Source organism: Nycticebus coucang, chromosome 7 (assembly GCF_027406575.1).
Source record: "Nycticebus coucang isolate mNycCou1 chromosome 7, mNycCou1.pri, whole genome shotgun sequence".
Classification (NCBI taxonomy): domain Eukaryota; kingdom Metazoa; phylum Chordata; class Mammalia; order Primates; family Lorisidae; genus Nycticebus; species Nycticebus coucang.
This window is the reverse complement of record NC_069786.1, coordinates 6422662-6447580: the sequence shown is the minus strand read 5'-3', so window position 1 is coordinate 6447580 and position 24919 is coordinate 6422662. Positions and strand designations below refer to the sequence as shown.

The 24919-nt window shown below is 52.1% G+C and overlaps 2 protein-coding genes across 7 annotated transcripts in view; one reads left to right on the top strand and one right to left on the bottom strand.

The window, feature by feature from the left end:
• FAM168B (family with sequence similarity 168 member B) overlaps positions 1-9321 on the top strand; it is a 36112-nt gene extending 26791 nt beyond the window's left edge. For 3 of the 4 annotated variants that reach the window (XM_053597145.1, XM_053597147.1, XM_053597146.1), the window contains exons 4-7: positions 2246-2388; positions 2493-2670; positions 4350-4475; positions 4917-9321. In XM_053597145.1, coding sequence (XP_053453120.1) covers positions 2246-2388; positions 2493-2670; positions 4350-4462 — 434 coding nt within the window. In that variant the 3' untranslated portion in view covers positions 4463-4475; positions 4917-9321. The remainder of the gene's footprint in view (positions 1-2245; positions 2389-2492; positions 2671-4349; positions 4476-4916) is intronic. The other variant, XM_053597148.1, reaches the window with a different exon arrangement.
• Positions 9322-9863: 542 nt separating this feature from the next.
• The window catches only part of ARHGEF4 (Rho guanine nucleotide exchange factor 4), a 219169-nt gene continuing 204113 nt past the window's right edge, over positions 9864-24919 (bottom strand). For 2 of the 3 annotated variants that reach the window (XM_053597142.1, XM_053597143.1), the window contains 9 exons: positions 17642-17821; positions 16706-16882; positions 16444-16623; positions 15429-15661; positions 15037-15166; positions 13200-13331; positions 12242-12485; positions 11476-11550; positions 9864-11072 (listed from right to left, as the gene is read on the bottom strand). In XM_053597142.1, coding sequence (XP_053453117.1) covers positions 10921-11072; positions 11476-11550; positions 12242-12485; positions 13200-13331; positions 15037-15166; positions 15429-15661; positions 16444-16623; positions 16706-16882; positions 17642-17821 — 1503 coding nt within the window. In that variant the 3' untranslated portion in view covers positions 9864-10920. Of the gene's footprint in view, positions 11073-11475; positions 11551-12241; positions 12486-13199; positions 13332-15036; positions 15167-15428; positions 15662-16443; positions 16624-16705; positions 16883-17641; positions 17822-20815; positions 21294-24919 lie in introns of those variants that run through there. The other variant, XM_053597144.1, reaches the window with a different exon arrangement.

Below are 24919 nucleotides of genomic sequence, written 5' to 3'. Positions count from 1 at the left end.
CCGGCCTGCCAAACAGCAATGACAGCTACAACCAAAAAAAAAAAAAAAAGCTGGGCATTGTGGCGGGCACTTGTATTCCCAGCTACTTGGGAGGCTGAGGCAAGAGAATCATCTACCCCCAAGAGCTGGAGATTGCTGTGAGCTGTGACACCACAGCACTCTACCGAGGGCGACACACTCAGACTCTGTCTCAAAAAAAAAAAGATAAACAGGATCATATCCATGTGCTCTTGTGTGTCTGGCTTCTTTAGAAACTCCAGCAGGATTTAAGATTGATTTATGTTTTTTCCTTCTGATACTCAGTATTTATTGTAATACATCACAATTTTTCTTGCTCCTATTAATGAATATTTGAGTTGTTTCTCATTTGGGGGATTAGAAATAAGATTGATGAGTTTTTTTACAGGTCCTGAATGGACCTGTGATTTCATTTTTCTGGGGGACATGTTTGCAAGTGGAATTGCTGGGTGCTGTGGGAAGTCTGTCTGTGGCCTGAGAAGTCAAACTGTGTGACCCTCCCATGGACAGACTGAGCATTCTGCTCCTCACGTTCCTACAAGCAGCAATGTGAAGCACCATCGTAGACTCTGGAAAGCATGTGCATAGAGATGTAATGTACCTATTAGAAGTATAGCCCTCTTCAGTGCGCAGTTTGGTGTGTGTGGACAGTCATACACAGCTGTGTAGCTGCCACCACGGTCAGGTGACTGCTCTTCAGAAAGGCCCCTGGTGCCCTCTGGAACTGGTGATGCTGATGGGCTTTTTTGTCACTGTGGGTTAGATTTGTTTTTTTCCTAGAGTTCTTGTCTGTAGACATACAGCCTGTGTTCTGTGGCTGGCTTCTTTTGCATAATATGACTTTGAGGTTCATCCATGTGTTACATATATTGGCCTTTGTTCCTTTTGGTTGCTAGGTAGGAGCTGGTAGTATGGATGCTCCAGTTTGTTCATCCATCTGCCAGCGGACATTCGGGCCATTTCCAGCCTATAGTCATCATGAATACAGCTGCTGAGAACAGCAGTCCAGACACCCTCTCCTGCCCTCCTGGAGAACAAACCCCTATTCTCTGTTTGGGGGTGGTCAGGAAGCACCGGGCTCTGGCTGTTTATTCAGCAATCTCTACCCTCTTCCACATTGGAACTCTTCTTCAGCTTCTGGAAGCAAGTTGGTGGCCTAGTTTCTAGGTTTTGGGGGAGAGGATTCCTGGTATCACGCTCTTCTCTGTTGGCCAAAAGCGTGACTGTCTTGAGTCTGCTAAATCATTTTCTACATCAGCTATTTAGGCTTCAGAATGCTGTCTTTTCTTCCATTCTTGGTGTGGCTTTATTTATGTCTTTTTATTTTCTAATCTGCATTAGTGGCATTTTCATGTGTTGGGTGAGAACAAAGGCAAATGTGTGTTTTCAGCCTTTCTTTGACCCAGAGGTCTTTTTACCGTAGGGTGGTTAGCAAATCCCTGGTGGTGTACACATTTCTCCTTTGTTTTTGCTAATAAACAGCACTGTGACGGGTGTCCTTATAGTGAAGTCTCTGTGTGTATATGCCTTTGTGCTGCCTTTTTTTTTCTTTTTTTAAATTAAGAGACCTGGTCTCACTGTTGCCCAGGCTGAACTGTAGAGGTGTGATCTTAGTTCATTGCAACCTAAAACTTCTGAACTCAAGAAATTCTCCTGACTCAGCTTCCTGAGTACCTGGAACTATAGGCATGTCCCACCATGCTCAGCTAGTTTTTTTAATTTATTATAAAGATGTTACACTGTATTGCTTAGGCTGGTGTCATACTCCTGGCCTCAAGCGATCCTCTCGCCTCAGCCTCCCAAAGTCCTGAGAGTACAGGTATCACACAGCCACCATGCCTGGCCTTCATGCTTGTTTCTTTAAGACAAATTTCAAGAAGTGGAATTGTTGGATTAAAAGACCTAAGTACTTTTAATACCAAATTGAATTCCAGGAAGGCTGGACTAATTTGTACTTTAGCAGGACAGGACAGGTGTTTATATTCTGTTTTCATGTGAGCATACAGTCTGGAAATTTCTCCTTCCCAGACACCACCTGCTTCCCAACAAATGCACATGCACACAGTCTAAGAGACAGCCAGGTCTTAGTGGAAAGCTGGGTTATGGCAGTGTCGGGTCTGCCTAGTGGTGAACAGGCTGAAACACAGTTTGGCTCCTCGCCACATTCATCCTCCCCAGTGCCTGGCACAGACTTGGGTGAACTCAGGCCATGACTTCTTTGTTCTAGGTTACACTCCTGGCACACCTTATAAAGTGTCCTGCTCCCCCACCAGTGGGGCCGTGCCACCGTACTCTTCCTCTCCCAACCCCTATCAGACTGCCGTGTACCCGGTGCGAAGTGCCTACCCCCAGCAGAGCCCGTACACACAGGTATGCTTGGGCGAGTATTGCCATGTGGCAAGGGGGCTTTCCCTCTGTGCTCTTGTCCCTTGGCCCTGAGGATCTTGTGGCATTTGTCTCTCTCCTCCCTGCAGCAGGGCACGTACTACACACAGCCATTGTATGCAGCACCCCCCCACGTCATCCACCACACCACTGTGGTGCAGCCCAACGGCATGCCGGCGACTGTGTACCCTGCTCCCATCCCTCCTCCCAGAGGCAACGGGGTCACCATGGGTATGGTGGCTGGGACCACTATGGCCATGTCAGCAGGTGAGTCCTTGTTTCTGGTGTGTATCTGTTCTGCAGTGACATTAGAGCTGGGGAGGGGAGCTTGGGAATAGTCTGACCTTTGGCTCTGGATTTTCATGGCTATGGTTGTGTGGAAGGACGTAGAATTTTTTTTGAGGGGGGCTATCTTTTTATTTTTATTTTTGGCTCCTTCCCTTCCTTTCCTTTTTCCCTTTCCTTTCATATGGGGTTTAACAAAACAAGCCACAAGCTGAGTGACTTGCCTGTGAAGTCTGTCTGAACTTGAAAGCGTCAGTGGTGGTGAGCAGTAGGGACAAGGAATGACCCCTGGGACCATGTTAAAGCTTGAGCAGAAGGGGATGCTATCTATATTCCAGAAGGGGCTGGCCCTCTTGATACTTCCTGGATTGGGAGTTGTCTTTGCAGGTCATGTTGTGGTGTTTGCGAACTTTTCATGAATCTAGGAAAGTTGGTCTGTTAACAGAGGTCACAGCTCCTTGTATTTCAAAATCCTTCAGCATTCATCTCTTTCATCTACATCCAGGGCTGCCTCTAAGTCGGAGAAATAACTTGTGGAGAGATGGGGCCCTCCATCTCCAAGGCTAGGCACATGTCCATGGAAACTGCAGGGGCTTGATCTAATATCTGAGATTAGGTCATTTCCTGGCCTTTGGGTAAATGTGGTCATCTTTGGGCTGTGCCTACACTGGGGGCACTTAGTTGACCATGACGAGTTTTTCTGGCCTTTACTTCAGTGTGAGGAAGTTATGCCAGGGAGAAAGGTGTTCCAAGATGCCATGTGTTTCTGCTCTTCTCATGGTTTCTCATACTTCCTGTAATTACAGGCAGAGGAGACTGGGCAAAAATAGGAACTGCTCATTTGACACCCATGGCCAGAGAGCAGCCTGCCCCAGGTTGGGTGTGGCACACAAGGGTTTGCCCTGTCTTAAGTGGTGCTTGTCCTCACTCAGGACTCAGTCTCTTAGTTTCTTTAGTTACAGGAAAAATAGGTTTATTTTATTAATAGATGTACTCAGAAGTTCATATAGATTGGAATCTGTTTTTTATTTTTCCTTTTTTTAATGGTCTTAGTCATTTTTAAATGTATACTTGTGTAATGTTAAGTATGTCCACATTGCTGCACAGCCGTCACCACTATCTCCAAAAATATCCTCCTGCAAATCTGAAATGCCTATACCTGTCAAACAAAAGCCCTTTTCCCCTGCCTTCCAATCCTGACACCCGCCACCTTCGGTCCATCTTTATGAATTAGCCTACTCTAGGCATCTCTTGAAAGTGGAATTATACAGGACTTGTCCTTTTGTGACTAGCTTATTTCACTGAGCATGTCTTCCAGGTTTATGTTGTAGCATATGTCTGAATTTCTTTCCTTTTTAAGGCTAAATGGTAATTTATTTTTTTTTGTTTGGTAGTTGGTCATCTTACCCCCAGAAATTATTGGGTGTTGTCTATGAAGATTAGGCACGAAGGCTTTTATAAACAGATTATCAGGACAGCTTGCTGTGTTTATACAACTTCTGGGGTACATGGGGTCCTCTAATCAGTCGTGACAGTGCCTGGGTTAAGACTGCTCTTCCTGTACATCTTTTCCCCGAGAAGAGGCCAGGCCCACGTGCTGGTCAGAGGCAGCCGTGCAGTGTGCGGGCCAGCCTTGTGTTATGTGCTGCTCTTTCTTCCAGGTACTCTGCTGACTGCTCACTCCCCAACTCCTGTTGCCCCCCACCCAGTTACTGTGCCCACGTACCGGGCCCCAGGAACACCCACCTACAGCTATGTGCCCCCTCAGTGGTGATCACCCTGCAAATGTAAGTGACTGGTAAAGTCTGGCTTGGCCTTCAAGGAAAGGGCATTTCCCAGTGGAAAATAGCAGACTTACTACATAACTAGGAACTTAATGAGAGAAATGTACCTGACCCTTGATTTAAGGGTAGTGCAGTATTTAAATTTTTGTGCTCACTGGGTCTCTACAAAATAGAAGATGAAGAGAACCGTGGAGTACTCACTGTTCACAGTGTCCATCCCGGTCCTTTCCTGGGTTGTGCTCTCAGGACCCACCTACTTGCTGTAGGAAACAAGGTTCCAGTTGGAGTAAGTGGGGGCTCCTAGGAGAGGGTAGAAACCAGGGCTAGCAGCCTTGCCTGTTACTGCCCTTTCTAGCCCTAGTGGACCTGGTCCCCCTTTGAGTTTTGGGAACAGTGGTGCTGGGGGAATTGTGTATGATTTGGTGTCTGCCTGTCTCCCTGCAGGTTTGAGGATGGAGCTGTGCAGTCACATCATTGAGGTTCCACAGCTGGTGCTGCAGGCCTTGTGCCTCCAACCAGGACTTTCTTCTTAATGCTCTCTACACTTGGCTAAACATGACTACATCCCGGCCCAGCAGGTCCCAGCGCCGTTAGTCTCCAACTAATTCTGTGGGTTGGTCTTAAAGCAAATCCTGTTTTGTGGACTGCCTGGCAAATTTTTAGCTAACCGTAATGATAAAAAGGGAGTATTAATGTATTCTGAATCATATCTAGTTGAATGCATGTTTAAAAAAAAAAAAACACAAAAAGCTTGCTCAATCTACTTGCAATGACTGATGCAAAACCATCATATGCAAAATCCAAAGGAATGGGACTTATTTTACAACTTGTATCGCTAACGTACTGTTGTAATGTATGCAGAGTCTCCACGTTATAAGTGTCACAGTGGACTTCTTCACAGAGCAGTTGAGATATCTTAGATGACCCTTCAGCCTTTGGGGTTGATGTGTGTTGCCAGTTAGGGACGTGGACTTATAGTTTTCAATGACCTGTTTCTTGGGCACTGACTGCACTGAGAAGGGGTTTGCCGGGATAGGGGGAGTAGGGCAACCAGAGCTGCAAGCATCCCTTTCTCTCCATTTAGGCTTGGTGGGGTCAGTGGATGGGGGGCATGCTGAAAGACCATCATGGAAGATTAGAATTGTATGGCTGGTGCAGTTAGGGGTGAGGAGTGGTTTATGTGTCAGCAGAGCAGTTTTCTCTATCTAAAGTTCCATTACAAGTCTCTTACAGAGTGTGATAGTGTTTCATACATCTCTATTGGAAAAGTCCTATGTAGAACTAAGTTACTTTCCTGGGAGATAACGTAAAAGAGAAAGAGCCATGCTTGGAGGAGGTATTGTCCTCTTCATTTAGCTTAGAAGATCATTCCATTCCCACCACCACCACCCCACCCTCCCCGGGAAATGTTTGTGTCAGCTGAAAATAACATAGGCATTGCTGTTTTTCCCCCTACAAAGAAGGGCAAAGATTTCAGCTGTATGTTGTGAAGAAAGTTGTATATTTAAGAATGATTAAAAGGGAACAAAACTATTTAAAATTCCTCATGTTTCTCGTAGAGGGGCAGGGCCATGGATGTGTCTGACAATGTAGAACCGGGTAGCTTCTCCTGGGATCTTCCACATGGTGGTTACTTGTCCTCTGAGACTGGCTGGAGAGAGCTTCAAGTGAGGGGCAAGGGCAGGAGGGTCTTGTCTGGAACGCTCTTCTGCTACCTCTTACAGCTGGAGGCACCCAGTGCCACACAAGCAAGGACAACAGAAGGGCCGGGCCGTGTGGCATATGTGCCTGCCAGGGTTTATCATGGAAAAGATTTTAAAATCTGAATTTTGTATATAAGAAATCAAGAAGATTTTTTTTTGCCTAAATATGCCTGACTTGGGTCGATGGGAGTGTGTGTCTGTCTCAGTTAGGGTCAGAAGGCCTGGGAGAGTAGGACTTATTCCCTCTCCATGGTCTGGTGGTGTTGAGCACTGTAGGCTCTAGGTGGGGATGGGGTTTTGCTCTTCATTCTCTGGCAGCTGGGTCAGGGCTTGGACACTGGTGTGGAGACTGCCATTAGTGTTCTGCCCTGGTTGCTGGGTGGGACACCTGACCACTGAGCCTTTGGTAACCTTATTTTTTATAGTAAGTACTCTTCTTAATTTTCTTTTTTCACCTCTTATTTTATAAGAACTTTAGGAATATTTTTGCATGGATCATTGTAAACAGAAGATTCCTTATTCCTGATGTCTAGAAACATAGAATGTTTACTGATAAATACTTTAATTTGTTTCATGAGCACTTAACCCACGTGTGTGTGTGTGTGTGTGTGTGTGTGTAGCAAACATTCATTGCAGGCACATGGTCTGTGTCCATTTCACCTCGGTGTTGGTAATTTCATCTGAATGGTGGGTGGTTTGCAGTAGCACAGTAGCAATAGGTTCGGAGGGTTCTAGAAGCTCAACTGTTTGAATAATAGAGAAGTCATTTTCCCAGGTGAGTGCTAATAGACTAAGGGAAATACTCAATGATGGTTAGTAGATACTTACAAAAGTCCCACATCCCAGAAGGAGAAACACACACATACACATCCTCTTGTAAGCGGGGAGTCATTCATGTTCAGAGTTTTTAGATATTTGTTCAGGCTTGCTTGAGATTTGGCACACACAGGGTATGAGTGTTTTCAAGACAGAGAACAGCACCACAACCCCCATGTGTATATCAGCTTCATAAAAACTTTCTTCCTATAACCTTTTTTCCCTTTTGTGAATCCAAATTAAGAGAATTTATGAAATACTTTTGCATTGTACATCTGTGCAGAATCTTTCCACTTTGATACTGTCAGGGCATCAAATATCAAATATTATCTATCAGGTAAGGATGTGGACTTAGGAATAGTAACAAAACTGTCACAGGTTGCGATTTTATCATTTATCATTTTAGCATTTGGTTCTAGTACAGTTAATTATGGGAAAGAACTTGGGTCAGAATTCTGTTAGAAAGCTTCATAACTTGGTATCACAAGCATCTTGGTAGAACATCCTGATAAATTCTGTGTGTCTGAGACATTCCTAATTTGAGTCCTTCAGCTGAATTGTTTTAGAATTGAGATAAGCAAGCAAGGACCTCATTCCTGCGAACATAAACATCATTATAGATATCTTTTAAGAATTTTTGTTTTATACCTTCTCCCCTGAGGCTTGGCTATGTGTTCCATCAGCTGTATTGCTGTTTCTCTGCTCATGGATATCTTGTCTGAATTTGGGCTAGTGTTTAATGTCCAGGGACTGGCCCTGTGAGCTCACGGCCTCTGAGAAATGAGGCTACCCTCAGGGCTGGGGTCAAGGACAACCAAGGTAACAGGCAGGGAGGTACTGCTAGAACCTTCAGCATCTTTTAAGGTGAGCCTCTTTTAAGAATATTCTTCTTGTGGTTCTCATAGGCCTACCAGTTGCTGTTTTGGGCAACTGTTTCTTGAGTGCTATGCAAATGATGCAGTATTTACAGGATGCACAAGGCGGGCTGGTCCTGAGCCTTGCTCTGGGCTCCTGGCCAGTGAGCATCCTTCCCTTCCCCAGCCAGGCATACAGTGTCTCAGTCCATCTGGTGGCATCATCAGGCTCTGATCAGTGAGGTCTAGGAAGTAATTTGCATGGGTCTTTTGGGGTCACATCAAAAATACATTCTTGAGGCAATTTGGAATGTGCTTACATCTGGGAGTGTTGTCCCCACATAAGATGTCTATGAGTGTGCCAGTGGTGGTGGTGAGAGGCTGGAATGCAGCAACCATGTAAATACTGGGGTCTGCTTTAAAAAGGAGATCCAGACTACTTTACCTGTCTTTTTTAAATATTTGAAAACAGTATTATTCTGACCAGTTAGGCTACCTTCACCTCATTTGGCAGTTGACAATTAGTATTTGCCAACCTGAGCATTGCCCAGACAGGATGAGATCTCCAGAGGGTGCAGCCTGAGGTGGGTGGCAGTGGCTGGTCCTTCTCTCTGGTGCTTTCTAAGTGGTGGGTGGGGTGTCTCTAAAGGGAGTGTGAGTGGCTTGGGGAGGGCAGAGTTTAGCTTTCTTCCAGCATATCTCACACATTTGTTTTCTATAGGCTGCTTATTCCTCAGCCTGAGCTTTCTGGGGTAGGTGACCTGCTGATGGGGGTGTGGGATCATTTTGGATAGAAACTGCAAAGCTGATTTCACGTGTGTTCCAGAGGATGTGTGTGTTTCCCCACTCCCCATTCATCAGAAGAGCAGGGGCCTGTGGGGATAACCCAGATTTAGCCCCCGGGACTACATAAAGTTGAATTGGGTACCAGGAGGAATGGCATCTCTGTCCAAAGAGCCCTCGTGGCCTTCAGGAAGGGTGGTGTGGTCCCAGGACGGTCTCTCTCCTCAACGAGGAGCAGTGCCCACTGGTCTTTGTGTAGACTGTGGCAGGGGAATGTACCACCTGGGCCAGATCTAAGACCAGCTATTTGTGCTACTGGCAAGGTTGCTGTGGTAGTCACTTGGAAAGGCCCCAAGGAGCCTCATGGATTGAACAGAAAATGATTTTTTTTTTTTAATGATTTTTAAATACTGTTTTCTATACCATTCTCTTGGTACTTTTTTAAAGCTAAGTCACATTGTCTTCCAGTGTTAAAAGGCATCCCTCACCTCTGCATTGAACTTGGGTATCCATACCAAGGAATGGAACATCCATCCTGAGCCAGTTCAATTAGGTGTAAATTCATACTATAATTTTTTATGCAATCTGATCAGTAGATGAGCTCAGATTTAAAATTCTCAAAGCACGTTTATTGTAACAAAGATTGTTATGTATTAATACTGCAGTTTTCAATAAAGATTGACTTGTGTTGCATATCCTGGACCTCATGTCTCCATGTGGGTTTGATTTAGAGGTAGCTTGGCTTGACCCGGAGGGGCGTTAGCTTTTCTAAATTTAGGAGACTGTTGGGAGAGTTGGGAAGGGCATTGTGTTCTTCAGCCCTAGTGACCTTGGCAGTGCTGATGAATGGTTGGGGTGGGGTGGGCATTGTTTCCCCCCAAGTGGGGTAGAGGGAAGTAACCTCATGGTCCTCTTATCCTAGTTTCTGTGGCCAAGGTCTTCCTGGGAAGACACCTCATTTCACTGAGGATGCTGAGGCCCAGAGAGATTAAGGACCTGTCTCCAAATTCAGCTGGGCCAAATAGAGTGGGAACAGCAGGAGGGAGGAGGGTTTGGGGCCCAAGAAGTGGGGAGGGCAGAGGCAGTTGTACACCCCCGCCCCCACCCTGTTCTGTTCCTCCACTCTGAAGGCTGTTGGGCTTATCTTTTTTCTCTTCGGGGAAAAGGCTAGGACAGAGACAGGCAAGGGGAATGCAGACGAGGACACACACACATACCAACAGAAAACTGGCTGATAGGCGCGTTAATTTTCATAAGTTTCTTTATGAAATTAAATGTGGTTTCTGGCTTGGAGAAGGTAATAGTGCAAGAGTGACTATCCATGCTGCTGGGTCCTGTGGCCTCTGCACTGACAGCTGACACCCTGGGCGGGATGGGGGGCGTGCTGCAAGCGCCTGTCACCTGGGGCACTGGGTCAGTTCTCAGTTCTGGATGCTGGGCCACAGCCTTAAATCCTTATGGCTTTTCACACTCACTAGGGTAAGGCAATCTTCTCTGTCACTAATAAGAATCAATTCTTTTTCTCCATTGTTAGAAAAACAAGACAACAAAATTGAAACAAAAAAAAAACAAGAACCAGGTGGCCGTAGAGCCACCCACAGCTATAGGTGGGCTGCTCGACACCCAGGTCATGGTGCACAGCTGGCTCTTCCCACCACAAACACACATCACAAGGGAAGAGGGTGGCCACCAGCATCTAGGGAGGGGCTGCCGGGGCTGGAATGCAGAAGGGCAGGCTCTGGCCCAACCACTGCGGCACAGAATTCCTGGTTCCCACCTTAAGCTTACAATATGCCTGGAGCCACTGGCTGAACTGAGGCTGAGGGCCCAAGAGGAAAACTGGAGAGCAGAGGAGCACATGGCCAGGCCTCGTGGGCCACCAAAGGCCAGAGCTGGTACTCCTGCCCAAAGAAAATGGGCGAAGGGAAGATTAGCTTTCCAAAGAGCCTCCATAGAAGTCAGCCCAGTTGTTGGCTTTGAGCTGTGGTTCCTTGGCACATGGGCAGCAGGTGTCCTGCACAGGTCCAGAGAGCAGGAAGGGATGGCACATGTGGGGCCCTGCTGCCCCTAACTGGCCTTCTCAACTGTCCAGGAACAGGGAAAAATCCAACAATGGGAGCACAGACCTGGCATGTTTTGTCCCCTGGTGGCATTAGTTGACTCCCGTGCTCAGCCCTGACAATTTCCAGTTTGTAGACCAGGCAGAGAAGGGCCAGGTGCAGTGGGCCACAGGGAGGAAAAGCTGGGGACCACTGGTGGGCAGGATCCCGAGAGCTATCGGTGAACCCTAGCTCACTTGCGGAAGGGTGCCAGCCGGCTGATGCTGTGCCAGAAGGTAGATGGCTTCCGCCGTGGCTCCGCCAGCACCAGGACCTGTGGCTGGGGCCGGCTACTGGGCAGCGCCGGGTGCTTCTGACGAGTCAGATAACAGGGCCGGCCGATGGCTGGGCAAGGAGAGACAGCAGGGTCACGGATACCCAGACAGTGGCAGCCACTTGCTATGGGGGTAGCATGGGGCCATCCCACAGCTCTGCCTCAGACCCTCCCTCCATGGAGACTTGAAGCCCAAAGAAGGGAAGGCCCAGTTCCAAGGCCTTAGCACCATCTGTTGAAGTGGAGAGATTAGCTTCTTCGCTCCCAGGTGGCTGGGAGGACGCCTACCAGAAAGTATGTATGTGGAGGAAGCGCTGTCACTGGTGGTGCCTCTGGGGGTGGTGGGAGCACTATATGTGATCTAAGCCTCATTATCAAAAGGGCAATGGGCACCTCTGTGGACCCAGGTGGCTTGTTTGGTTGGCTTTGGGTCAAAGATAGGAATGTCAGGAGGTGGGACTGCTGTCCACTTACTCTTGGGCTTCCCTGTGGCCTGCTTGCTGGCATTCAGCATGGCCTGCTTCCTCTGCAGCTCAGTGATGGAGAAGCCTTGGGAGGGAGGGAAGCACAAGTGAGACCCTACCGTCTCCTCCCTACATTCCTCAGGCAGGGTCCTCTCTGTATATCTTCATGTCCCACAGTGTTAGGGACCCCTCACGCTTCAGGAAGCTCCCACCCTGATCTGATGCCCTACCCTCCACCCCACCCTGTGTCTACCCTCCTTCCTTTCTACTGCAGCGGAGGCTCTTTCCCAGACCAGAGCCAACGTGGTCACTGCCAAGAGTAATAACAGGCCTGTGAACAGGAGAGGGGTGCAGCAGGGAGATGCCTCGTCACATGAGGTGGGAGGCTTCTGGAGCCACTAGCTATCTCCCATTCTAGGGCTCTCCTAAGGCCTGTGCTGGCAGGGAAGCTGCCCCCTGCCCCGCCAAGTCTCGGCAAGCAGACATGCAGAAGGCCCCTGCCCACTGGAGTGTATGCACGTGTGTGTGCACCTCCATGCAGTGTAGCACCTCCCACATAGACCCATGCCCGAGGACTGCATGATGAGGAAAACTCCACTACAGGACACAAGTGATCCTGCAAGTGGAGTGACAAAGGCAGGACCTTGTGCTCCAGTGGGACAAAGAGGTGCCCGGAGCCTCGATGGATGCTGACTCCATTTCAACACTGTCCTGACTGTCTGGCAGCCTAGTGAGGCAGGAGGGCTGGGTGGGCAGAGCCCAGCAGGGTCTCGCACCTGTCTCCTGGTCCAGCCGCACCTGCTCCCTTTCCCTGGCAAAGGCCTTGAGCCAGCGCTGCTTCTGCTCGGGCTTCCTGGTGCACAGCAGGTGGCTGTCCCCCGTGGTGCCACAGTGCAGCCTGAAGGCATTCTTGATGCTCACATGAAGGTCTCTGTCCTTCCCATCCTCCAGGTCTACCACTTCCAGGCCATCCATGTCTAGCCGGCCCTTGTAGTACAGCACATCCCGGCGAAGCAGGTCCTGCCAGACACCACTCTGAGCCCTACCCCAAATTATAGAACCTACAGTGTCTGGACCCACCCCTGTGCCCTACATCAGGCCACAGTAGGGGCTGGTGGCTGTATACCCACCTCCCCTGCAGACAGTGAGCTGCTGAGGGTGGAACAGGCCTGGTGTGGCCCATGACTGCTGAGCCATGAGTGGAGGGCCCTGCCTCCTCCATCACAGCTGGTGACTAGCCCTGGGTCTGCCCTGGCTTTGAGGTGTGCATTCTGGCATGGAGATGGCCATGGAAACTAAGATAGCAGCCCACACTGCATAGCAGGGAAGAACACCAGGGGACAGGGAGTGCTTCGTGGACATAGGGACACTGGTCCATGTTTAGAAAAAGGAGCAGAAGCTGATGCGGCAGGAGAGGCTGGAAGGCAGCTGGACAGAGACCTCAGGGTGGTTTGGGAAGGGGATGCAGAGGTTTGCACAGAAATGTGAGGTAGTTTGAGGAGCAAGGGGCTGGGTCAGGAAGAAGAGTGGTCTCAGCAACACCCACCCCAGTCAGTCTACAAGAACTGCCTTGTGGTTCCTCAGCTGCCAGGTTCATCTGCATAGAGCCACCTTCATGCCAGCTCCCAGGGCCTGGCAAGCATCTGTCCTCTGGGCAGCCATTCCCAGGCCTTGGCTTCACTCCTTCCACTTGCTTTTTCTGGGCCCACCCAACCGTTAGAACGACTCTGTTACCTTCTTACAGTAGATAAGCTGGTGGTCAAAGAGAAAGAACATTCTCTGCTGGCTCTTAGCTTGAGGCTGTGTAACTCGAGTCAGCTCCCCCGAGTAGATGAGTTCTGAGCTCCTGACCAAAAGATCTTCCCCCTGGGAAGCCCCAAGGAAAATCATGAGCTGAGGACACCCAACCTCAGGCAACGCTTCTGCCTCTCTGGCAGGTAGGTGGAAGCCTCCCCTGGCCCTGCCTGCTTACAGCCCCTGCCAGGCCAGGCCAGACCTTTGTGGGAGGGAAGCTCTTAAAGCCCAAGCAAGTCCTCTTGAGTCCTGTCGGGGGTGGGAAGGGGTAGGTGCACAGGGTGGACTTGTGAGTTGGCTATCCTTGCAAAACAGGACCCCACAGTAGCCAGAGGCTTCATGTGGCACTTCAGCACTTGGAAATGAGGCTAATTCAGATTGAGATGTGATCTCAGTGGAGACATAGTATGAAATAATGAATGTAAAGTCTTTCGTTAATGACATTTTGTGATTATAAGTTGAAATGATATTTTAGACATCCTGAGTTAAAATACTATTAAAATTAGTTTCACCTATCTTTTTTTCTCCCCTTTTAAGACAGTTACTATAAAGTATAAAATTCCTATGTGGTTTACATATTTTGATTGGAAAGCGCTGAGAAAAACTAAGGCTGGCTAGATTCTCCTCCAGGCCAGCCTTGAGTTCTAAGAGGTCCTCTTCCCAGCTAGGTGTCTTTTTTGAGACAGTCTCAAGCTGTCACCCTGGATAGAGTGCCATAGCATCATAGCTCACAGCAACCTCCAACTCGGACTCAAGCGATCCTCTTGCCTCAGTTTTTCTATTTTTAGTAGAAACAGGGTCATGCTTTTGCTCAGGTTGGTCTTGAACTCATGAGCTCAAGCAGTCCACCCACCTCAGCCTCCCAGAATGCTAGGATTACAGGCATGAGCCACCGTACTCAGCCTTTCTAGCTAGATGTACCTGAGGTCCATCCTCTGTTATTGGGCCTTCAAAGTTTTAGACTAAACCCCAACCCCTTTGGTTCCTCCTTGAAAATGCAAACCACAGCCAGAAGTTGTCCTCAGGTATCAGGTTTGGGATGAGTGAGTTTGCAGGAGTCCTTGGCCAAGGCTAGGCCACAGAATCAATTGCCCTCATTGCCAAGCCCTATTCCAGAGATTCTAATGGAGTTATGATGAAGTGGGGCCCAGGAATCTGTATTTTTATAACATTCTGTGGGTGATTCTGGTTGATTTTCAGGTCTTTTCTTTTCCTGATAGCTGGTAGAGTGCATGGCAGGCAGCACCAGCACTCATGTGGGCCGGGAAACATCAGGAGCAGGGCTTAAGGAGGAGGCAGATTAGCAGGGGTCAGAGGGGGACAGGAGCATTGTATTCTAATTGTATTCTTGTTGCCTCAGAAGGCAGGACTGGCAGACACAAAGGGAATGTGCAGGCAGAAAAACAAACCAGAAGGTCAGGCTGGGTAGTCCTACACCCTCTGCTGGAAATCCCAGAAGTTAACTAAAAGGGATCCAATCTGTCTCCCAAGGCAGAGGAACAGAGCACTTGTGCTGGGGCTTCTCCTGGGCGGGCTGACTGCTAGTGAGAACTGAGTGCTCTCTCATATGGGGAAGAGGCCAGTAAGACAGAAGCAGTTCTTGGTTGCAGCCACGAGGGCCTGGTACCTACATCAGGAGACTGCTTTCCCACCACCAGTATGTTTGCTAGCTCCATGGCTCCTTGCTTTAGTTTTTTCTAGATGTTTCAGGGGCAAGCATGATTTTAAAGCAAGAGGCCAAGATCTTGTAGTATTTTCCGGGCCCCCGGGCCCTCACCTCCCAGTCTTCGATGGAGCTCTGCCACTGAGCAATCTTGTCAATGTTTTCAAGTCTCCGTTTCCGTTCATTGATGAGCTGGGCCACGTTCTTCATGGCATGCAAAGCAGCTTCCACGTCCTTAAAGTCCCTGGGGCAGAACAGAGATGGGGAATGTGGGGCCTGCTGCAGCCCCCAAGTGTGGAGTTGCTTCCCACTGTGGCTGGGCCCCTTGGCTACATCCTCACCCTTCAAATTCATAGTACCTCTCTGCTGCATAAATACCAGACACAGAACACAGCTTACATCCTGCTGATGTTCTCTGTCCCAAGCAAGGGGAGCTTGTGAGAGCAGTGTTGGCTTTTCTACAGCAGTGTCCTGCACAGGGCTGTCTCCTGCCTTGGCGCTCCTACCTGTGCTGGGGGTGCGTATACTTGAGCAGCTCAGCCAGCTGCAGAGGGTATTTGCAGATCTTCTGCACTGGGGTCAGCAGGAAGCCATCCAAGGAGATATCGATCATCTTCTGCAGCAGCCGGCAGGCCTCGAAGAAGTACACATACTTGCTGAGCTTGGTGAGCCGTGAGAGTTCCACACAGGCGTTCGGGTGGTTGTTGCAATACTCGGAGTAGATCTGGAAGTCTGCTTGCTGGGGGCACAGGTGCAGGTTAGAATAGCATCTCCTCACACAAGAAAAAACCCAGCCACATGTCTGGGAAGTGCAGAGCTTCTGCACTTCCTTCAGCAGCAGGCTCAGGGTGCCCAGGGTCTTTCTACCTGCTTCAGGAGGCACAGTACTGGAGTTATGCCCAGAGAGGGTAAGAACTCCGGGCATGAGTGTGGCCTGCCCTCGCCTCCTTCCAGCCTTCTCAGCAAGGCCTTCTGCAGATATTCTGGCTGTAATCTATGATGTTACTGAGGAAGGGCTGTCCAGGCCAAAAGCTGGGAGTGGGTATAGACCTGCTTTGCACAACCCCAGGTGACTGCCCCAGGAGAGGGATAAAACAGGTCCTTTCACTATCAAGTGAGACCAGGAGTTCCAGACCAGACCAATCCAATGAACTTTGACTAAATGGAAACTTGCATTTAGAGTAGATGCAAGGTATAAATTCCACACAAAATCTAGTTTGCTGACAGGGTGAGGAACTCCATAATCTGACTGACCAGCCCTTGAGGCGCTAAGCAGGTGGCTCAGCTCCCCTGTGCCTCACTCTATCAAAGCACTCCTGCTGTGAGATGCCCCAGGCGCCTCCCCCAACTTGGCCACTCCGTAGCAGCAGAGACATCCTGACACTAAATGGGTTGCGGACAGGTGGACAGCCAGGGCCTGGGGACCCGGAATGTGGACGGTCCGGGTTTGGGAGGAGGGCCCTGCCGGGCTCAGGCACCCAGGAGGGGCGGTCCCTGCACGTGGGGGGCGGGAGCGCTCACGTGCTCCAGAAAGCAGGCGCCCAGCTCGCTCAGGTGTGGACGTTCCCGGTTGAACTTCTGCTCCAGGGCCCTCACGAACGCCTTCTGGCAGCGGTAGATGTCCTCGATGTTCCCGAAGATGGTGCGCAGCTGCTCCTCGCTGAACATGTCCGCGCGCTTGCGGCACTGCCGGAGGTAGCCCTGGGGGCGGGGCGCGTCAGCCCGTCCCCTCCCCCCACCTCCCGCCCCCCGCCCCGGAGCCGCGGCCGCCCCCGCGCCGCACCTCGCAGATGTCGCGCAGGTGTTTGATGTAGTCTCGCTCGGTGCTGAGGATCTCGTTGATGACGTTGGTGCGCATCTGGTCCTTGCTGCTCTGCGCCTCCGCTCCGCCGTCCCCGGCCCCGCCGTCCCCGGCCCGCGGGGCTTCGTCGTCCGCGGGCTCATCCTGGTTCACCCGCAGCTGCAGGCAGGGCGCGGCCCGTCAGCGCCCCGCACCCCTCGGGGCCAGGAAAGCCGGTTTCCGAGGCCCGCAGGACGCACAGCGTCGTCGCGCCGGCCGCAGGCTCTCCCACCACATCGCCTGCACAGAGGGCCAGCCAACCCCGCTGCCAAGGTTACCAGGAACCACCCGGCCCCTCCGAAGGCGCCGCGCTCTCCCGCCCTACACTCGGCCGGTGCTCGGTGCAGAGGCAGTGCCTGTCCTTCGAGCCCTTGAGGGGCTGTGACATGCCTGCAACTTAGGGAAAGGCTTGGGCCACAGAATGGACAATTTGCCCAGGGGGTCTGGGAAGGAGGCGCACCTGGTTCTTTTTTTAGAAATCGGAGACCACCTGAGAGAATCTGGGCGCTCTCCCTGTGATCTCTACGGCTAATGACTTAACTTGTCCGTGCCTCAGTTTCCTCAGGTTGTAAGTCGTGGTTCCGACCTCTCAGTGCTGAGTGTTAATGGGGTGGCCCATGTGAGCATCCTGCAGGGCTCAGTAAGTGCTGCTCTGGAGAGGCGTTTTTACAGTCATTTCTGACCTCCTGCTCTTTCTAGCCTCTAGGGCTGGCCGAGGGTTGGAAGGTGAGGACTGTGTCACAGCTCTCTGACACTCCCCTACCCCACCCTGGGCACCGGTGGCCCAGCACCTCCACCAAACCTATTTCTGGCTTGGATGTGAGTAAAGTCAGTTACTGTCAGGGGCCCTGACCAGGAGCAGCCCAGGCAGGAACCTACCCGCACAAAGCTGGCTGGAAACCACCCTTCGCCATCAGCGACTCGGCCCCACCACCACTCTCTGTTGGTGGCATCCATCACTTCTATGACGTCCCCAGCTTTGAAGCCCAGTTCCTGGTCGTCCATGGTGACATGGTCCCAGAGCGCTTCAGCACAGACCACACTGCCATCACTGAGAAGCTGCAGAGAGAGGCATGGGCAGGCAGGTCAGTGGGGTAGGGCTGCCTGGGCCTCCCTACCCTCTGTCCCCACACCTTGCAGCCCTGGGAAGAGCCCAGAAAGCTCCATTCCTGGAGTGGGCTGTGTCCTGGCATGTGTAGACTGTCAGGGTTCAGTAATGGAGCCTGACACAGATTCTGTGAATTGACCACAGAAGCTGATCCTAACTTGGGGACTGTGCCCGGCTTGTTGCGATAGAGGCAGCATTGGAGGGGCTGGCTCCCGAGGCACAAGAATCCCAAATCATCTGGATTCCACCTGCCCGGCCACCAGAGCCTGGGCTCGGTTTGCAGTGTTTTTTTGACACTTGCAGAACCAGTCTCATGGCACCCCTGTCCAAATTCCTACTGCCCAGAGTCCTTAGCCTCAAACCTAAGGGTCCAGTTTTAATTATTCCAACCTCTCCCGTTTAGTTCCTAGCTCTACAGGTAGGACTACTGCAGCTGCTCACTCTGTGACAGGACTTTCAGGATCACTGTCCCATACCGTGTTACCAAGTCACCCACTTTATTCTTAGCTGGCATGTCACATTCCTTTCTCTTTGCTCACATCACTGGTATGGTTCCTTTCTTCTGGACCTATACACAACAAGGCACACACCCTCGCCCCGCCTGGTCAACCTCTGTACACGGAACCCGTCTCCTGTGGGGCTGCCCCCAGTTTTCCTGTAACGTGGCCTCTGTTTCCACTTCATGAATGAAGCTTCTCAGGCTTGGGGCAGGAGAGTTGGACTGCAGGCTGTGCAGGAGGTGAGGTCCAAGCCCTTAGCTGCTGGGACCTGACATTGGTGCCAGCTGCTGTACCTGCCTAAGCGGTCAAGAATGAATTGGGGCACCACCTGACAGATCCTGTGCACACCCCTCATCTGATCCGCCCCCACCCCAGATGAGTCCTCCCTGGGCTTCACTGGGTGTCCCTGGGCAGTGCAAGTACAAATCCCCATATCAGTGGGGGAATTAAGGGATTCTCTGTACCTTCCCCTGAGTTCCAGTGCTAAGAGGCCTCTGGACCTGTGTGGGCAGGGCAAGACCTAGGACTGCCATAAGAGTGCCCAAGCCCACTCAGGCTGGGACCTTTCTTCCAGGGGAGGGTCTGAGCAAGCAGGTTCAGGTAAAGATGAACCACTGGTTCTTCCTGTTTCCTGGGGTGACACCTGCTCCATGTAGAGTAATCCCCTAGCCTGTGAGCATGTGTACCTTCAGTGTGGAAGCTGCTCACGGGCTGCAGACTTCCCAAGGTCCCTGCAGGGAGCCAGGCATAGAGCACTGGATTACTCCTGGGGGGACAGCAGGGCTCCACAGGGGACCATCACACTCATTCCCAGCTACAAAGACCTGCAGCTGAGCCTGGCCTCCAGGATCACAATCTGCTGGCTGCCACACAACAGGATGAGACAGAACAACTCAACAAGACCACATGAGAGGAGCCAGCCTGAACATGGGGACCTGTCACCCCCACCCAAAGCAGCCTTCTTCTTGAGCCATTGGAGCCTGTGACTCCGCAGAAGGAAGAAAGCAGATGCAGTGGTCTGGGCAAGCCAGTGAGAATATGGGCTGCAGGAGAAATGTCCTGAGTTACAGTCTGACTGCAGGACATGAGGAAATAACTACTCAGCATGCTCCACACCTAGATGGTTCCCAGGTAAGGTGTCTTCCTCTGTCCTGGGTTCCCTCAAATGAGTCCTGAGCAAAAGCCTGGTGCCGCTCCCCCCACCCCCGCTTTTATGCCGCCAGTCCCACGTAGGTGGCTTCCCACACAACTGGCAGAGAGGCAGATCTTCACAGAGCGACCAGGGTTCCAGGCACCATTAAGAACAAGCCTCACACCTGCCCAGTTACCTGTGGGGGTGGGCAGGAGAGGTGTTAGTTGCCTTTGTCTCTGCAGCATGCCTGGTGCAGGAGGCACCAGACAGACAGACAGGCACATGGCGGTGAGCAAGCTCTCCGATGTCCCTGTGCCTCCCATCAGTGTAACAGTGCCTGCCCTATGGGACACAGCTCTGTGTACACCCACAAATGGGAGGTACTCTGAGTTAGTAGTGACATTAACTTTGTGTTGTCACCAAGACAAAATGTGGCTCCAAGAGATCAGAGACACATTCATAGATGATCAGAGACACACTCCACCTCTACTGCAGCCCTAGACACCCCAGGGTCCTCCCGTGGGAGGGGGGTGCAGGGGGTGTTACTGGCAGATGCCCTTCCCAGCACCGTGTCTTAGGTGCAGCTACACCTGAGCCAGGAGTCGAGCTCACGGCCCTTTGGGGTGAGGCGTCCTCTCAGCCTGGCCGTGGAGAGCAGGGGCTGGCTCTGAGGCACAGGGACTGAGTTTATGTGGGGGCCTGCGGGGCTGTTCCAAGTGGAGGGGCAAGTGTAAGAGGAGCTGGGGGCAGGGAGCAGGATCTCCTCCTGTGCCTCTGTGGTTCTGACTGGCCCCTGCAGCCGTGCCTCAGCCCCTGACGACTTCCCCCACCCTGCCCGCCCGCCCCTCTGGCGCACCTGGGAGAATGCCCAGTTGTATGGGGACAGCAAGCCTCTGTCCCTAGAGGGACTCACACCACTTTTTTAAATCCTAAAACGGAAAAAGCAATGCAGGTAAGGTCCAAAAGTGCTCAAGCGTCTCCCACAGACCTCGTTCAACCCAGAGATGCCCGGTTCCACTCACCCGGCAGCTGTCACATGCACTCGGTTTCCAGACAACCAGCCAGCCGCAGCCACAGCTGTACCCGCATTCTCCGTTACACAGAGACGCGCCATTTTGGCCACCCCCTTACCCCTCACACAGAGAGCAGAGATCGGATGAAAGGACCCCCTGGCACTTGTGCCGCCACGCCCCAGTCACCCGTTTGGCGGCACCCCCAGTGAGCACGTGAGGTGACAGGACGGCCTCCCCTCTGCGTCCAGTGTGGAGGCCGTGGGTGACAGCGGCTGCAGTGCCAACGTCTGCGCCACTCACCCTGGCGCGGTCCCCCGCGACGCCTGAGAGGCCGCTTAGCGGAAGGCCAGCAGGAATATCAGCACGACGTTGATGAGGACCAGGAGCACCAGCACCGCGGACACCACCACGCGCTGGGCGCCGGGGGGCAGGTTGCAGCGCAGCAGGGCGCGCAGGGCGCTCCCGGGCGCCGCGGGGCCACGCCGGGGCTGCGGGCCCCTGGCCATGGCGTGCCGCCTCCCCGTTCGGTGCCGGCCGGAGCCGGCCGGGCGCAACCTGGGGAGGGCGGAGCGCCTGCGCCCGCCCGGCTCCTCCTGCTCGGCGGCGCGGCACGGCGCGCTGCGTCCCCCGGGCTCCGCGTGTGAAGGTGGCTCCGAGCGGCTGCGGCGGCCGGGCGTGCGGGGCGCCCCGCCCTCGCGCCTGCTGGGAGGGGCCGGGGTCCCGCTGGCCGGACGCACAGACGCCCGCCGCCGCCGCCCTGGGAGGGATGGGCCAGGGGCTCTGACTGCTGACCAGGCCGCCGCGCGGGAGTGAGGGCGGACCTGGGGCTGATCTGCTCCGCGTAGGAAGGCGGGCACGGTCGGACTGACTCACGCAGAGGGGCTCTTCTCACCGACCTTGGCGTCAAGGCAGCATTTTGATCCTTTGGAAAAGCAGCTGCTTTCTGCCCCTTTTATAAAAACGCTAGGCCAGGAATCCAGGGCTTATGCTGCCTCCGCCAGACCCTGGTCGCTTTAACCCGGAGAGTCTGTGCTCTTATGGTCTGCACAGAGAGCTCAGTGGCAGGCAGTGTGTCCCTCTGAGAGAAGGCAAGACTGGCCGAGAGGACTGAACCCCCCGCACGGCTCAGGCGTGGGCAGAGATCTCTGAGTAACAAAGTCAGTCTCTGACCACCGGGGCAGAAAGAGCCCCTGGAGGGGTGGGGGTGGAGGGGCACACTGAGGAACTGTATGCAGACGCTGGCTCTTCACACGCGGGTGGCTTTGTCTTTATACGCCCAGCTTTCCGTGTGCACCAGCTCGACACGTGTGCGTGAGAATGCTCACAAATGCCAGTGTCCAGCTGAGGCCTCCAAAGCAGAGTGGGTGCCAGCTGTGTGTACACACACGTACTTGTGTATGCATGAGGGTACTTCTGTGTGTGTGTGTACACATGTGGGCATCTGTGCATGCAGAGGAGGGTCAGAGAGGCATCGACCTTGCATCTGAAGGTCCAGTCTAGGCCCATCTGTCCTGCCTAGTGTTTCAAAAGACCCTGGGCTAAAGGTTTGCTCCCTGAAGCTCTCAGGAGTGTTGAGGGGATCAGAAGACATCTAAAGGCTCCCTGTACCTTTAAGCTCTGCCAGTCCTTGAGTAAGACTGCTGTGCCCTCTCTTGGGGTATGCCTTGGAGTCCCTATGACTGCACCTGTGGTTCCAGAGTGGTTGCCCAAGACAGAAGGTGACCCCCCCAGCACAGCAGGTCTGTGAGCTTGCTGGCCAGCGAGGTACTGAGTGCTCTGGGGTCTATGGCCCCATTTGGGGGCTGTGCCAGGACAGGGAGGGATGAGTAAATCCTTCAGTTCTGGGTACAGCCTCTGTCCCATGAACAGCAGGACAGCCCGCTGACCTGGGCTAGACCAAAGACTGAGGGGGGATCCTCCACTCTTGCCCAGGAGGGGTCACCAGCCTACAGAGTGTGCCCCCAAAAATGTGTACCATTTTAAGAAAGAAAAAAATACTGTATTAAATTTGTAATACCCAAGTTACATTTGACTCCTGCAATTATAAGAGGTGCTCAATATGATTTGTTTTCATCTTTTGTTATTGGTATGTATTTAGTATTACAATTTTAATAGTTTATTAAAATGTGTATACATTTTTTTGAGCCTTGTGTATGTCCCCAAGACGTGGGGGTACAGCAAGGGTGACAGTGGCAACAGCTTTTCTGTGTGTGTTTCATGACCAAAAGCATAACAAAAAAGCTGGAAGGCAAAGACCTAAGGCCTTGCAGGTTTGAGCTGGATTGCTCCAACAGGGAGGGGAGTGGCCCCTGGGCTGGTGGCAGGCCTGCGGTGGAAAGGGAGAGGGAAGACATGGATGTTGGGGCAGATGAAGGCTGAGCCCCCAGTGAAATGGTTTTGGGAGCGCAGAGGAACAAGATATTGAAAGGGACTGTGCAGGGGCTGGCTACCAGGCAATCTCACAGCCCTGGGCAATCGTGCTAGAGGGGCTCTGGGAAACCTGGAGCTGCTCCTGCCCCAACTCAGAGAGCATCTAAGCCCAAGTTGTCCAGCACAAGGTGTGTGGGGCACCACCAGGCTTCTCCCTGGGGCTGGGTGGGAGTGAGGGACAGGAGCCAGCTCAGTGCCATGGGAGCTCAGGGACACTTGGGAGTCACCCTGACTCCTCGTTTCCTGCACTTCTGGGTGTCACTCTAAGTGCTGTGAAAGGCTCAGGAAGGGAGTCTGCCTTCTACCCCCATGTGGGCCCATGGCTGGCTGGCAGGACAGTGTGCCCCGTGCCTTGGTGCTGGCCTAATTATAACACCCTTTCATGCTTCAAGCCCAGTTGGGATGGAGGGTCCATGGCTGTTTGCTCAAATCTGTCTGCCTTCTAGTTTGGGCTTTGTGTCCTGTCAACAGGAGGATCAGAAGCTGCCTCTGGTCTCCCCTTCAGCATCCTGTAGCAGGGAGACCAGACTGCTCTAGCACAGGCACACAGAGGGGACCCAACACTCAAGGCCTTCGGAACCTCTCAGGGAGCCAAGAGGAAGCTCCGGGTGGGGCCTGGAAGGTAGGGGAAAGGTGTGCCCATGAGAGCAAGTCGGTAGCAGGAGACCCCAGGGCTCCTCAGTAGGAACTATGTCATCCTCTCTCTGGTCCCTACATCCTGCACACTGGCCACACTGCCACTGCTGTGGGGGTGGAGTTGGGTGGTCAACACAGACGGGGCACTTCTGGCTTTAGCTTCACCTCTTCAGAAGTCCTAGGGCTAAGGGTGTCCTCAGGCCTGACTGCAGGGAGGGCAGCCCACCCCAGAAGGGCCAAGTAGAGAGGTGGGGCAAGGAACTGGACTGTGGGGCAAAGCCACGAGAAGAGAGGGGCTCCTCTGGGCACTGAAGACAATCAGCCCCCACATTCCTTAATTCATCTTGCAGGGACTGGGCAATCCTGAGGGGCAAGGAACACAGCCAAGAACAGGCACTACTTCCCCAGAGCACAGGAGAGGTGCAGTGCCCACATAGACACACTGGCTGGCAGCTTTCTGACAAAGGACTCTGCCTCTTGCTCAGCTGCACCCGTTAGCCTGCCCACCACCTGACGCAGTAAGTACTCAGTAGTATGTGATACATGCATGCAACATACACGAACAGACAGCACACACACAGTCTTTACATATAGTGTGTACACACATGCACAAAGACATGCAAATACAAAAGTCATTCCTTACATATCCAGAACACAAACTGCTTCACTGGTCTCCCCTGTGTCTCCAGGTCTCCAGGCCAGAAGGTTGGGTTCCCTTCCAGTTAGGAAATGGAGATGTGGTTTCCCCTTCTCAGTTCAACATCAATAAGAAAGTGTCACAATTTAGAGCCCATGCATTCTTAGAAAATAGAAGTGAATGTGTGATTTTAGAGCAAGCTAAGAAGCTTCGTGGCAAGATGGGGGGGTTATTGTGAGTTTCATACCTGGAGATGATCAAAGCAACAGGTGTCAGAGGAAAATCCACATTCATCTCCAGGTATGAAACTCATAATAACCCCCCCCATCTTGCCACGAAGCTTCTTAGTAAGCCACAGGGGCTGTGGAAGCTGCCTTCAGAGGGCTGGGGAACTAGCCTCATTGGACACTCACCTCTTATATCTTTTTAAAGGGTTTCTGCTGAGACGAGTCTTTTCAGTATGTCCAGCAAATCATAAAAAGCAGACATTGCCTTTCCTGAGTACCCAAGACAAGTCAGGCACAATGGGGGCAGGTGCCACTCTACCTGCCACAAAGAGGGACTGCCTTGTTGCAGGTGCTCCACTAGCCCCAGAAGGTGGCCTCCAAACTCTGACCTGCCTTCCGGCTGCCTCTTTCAGGATGGCATTTCTTAGCCTTTCTATATCAGGATCTGGAAGCCATGGTGGATCTAATGAGGGT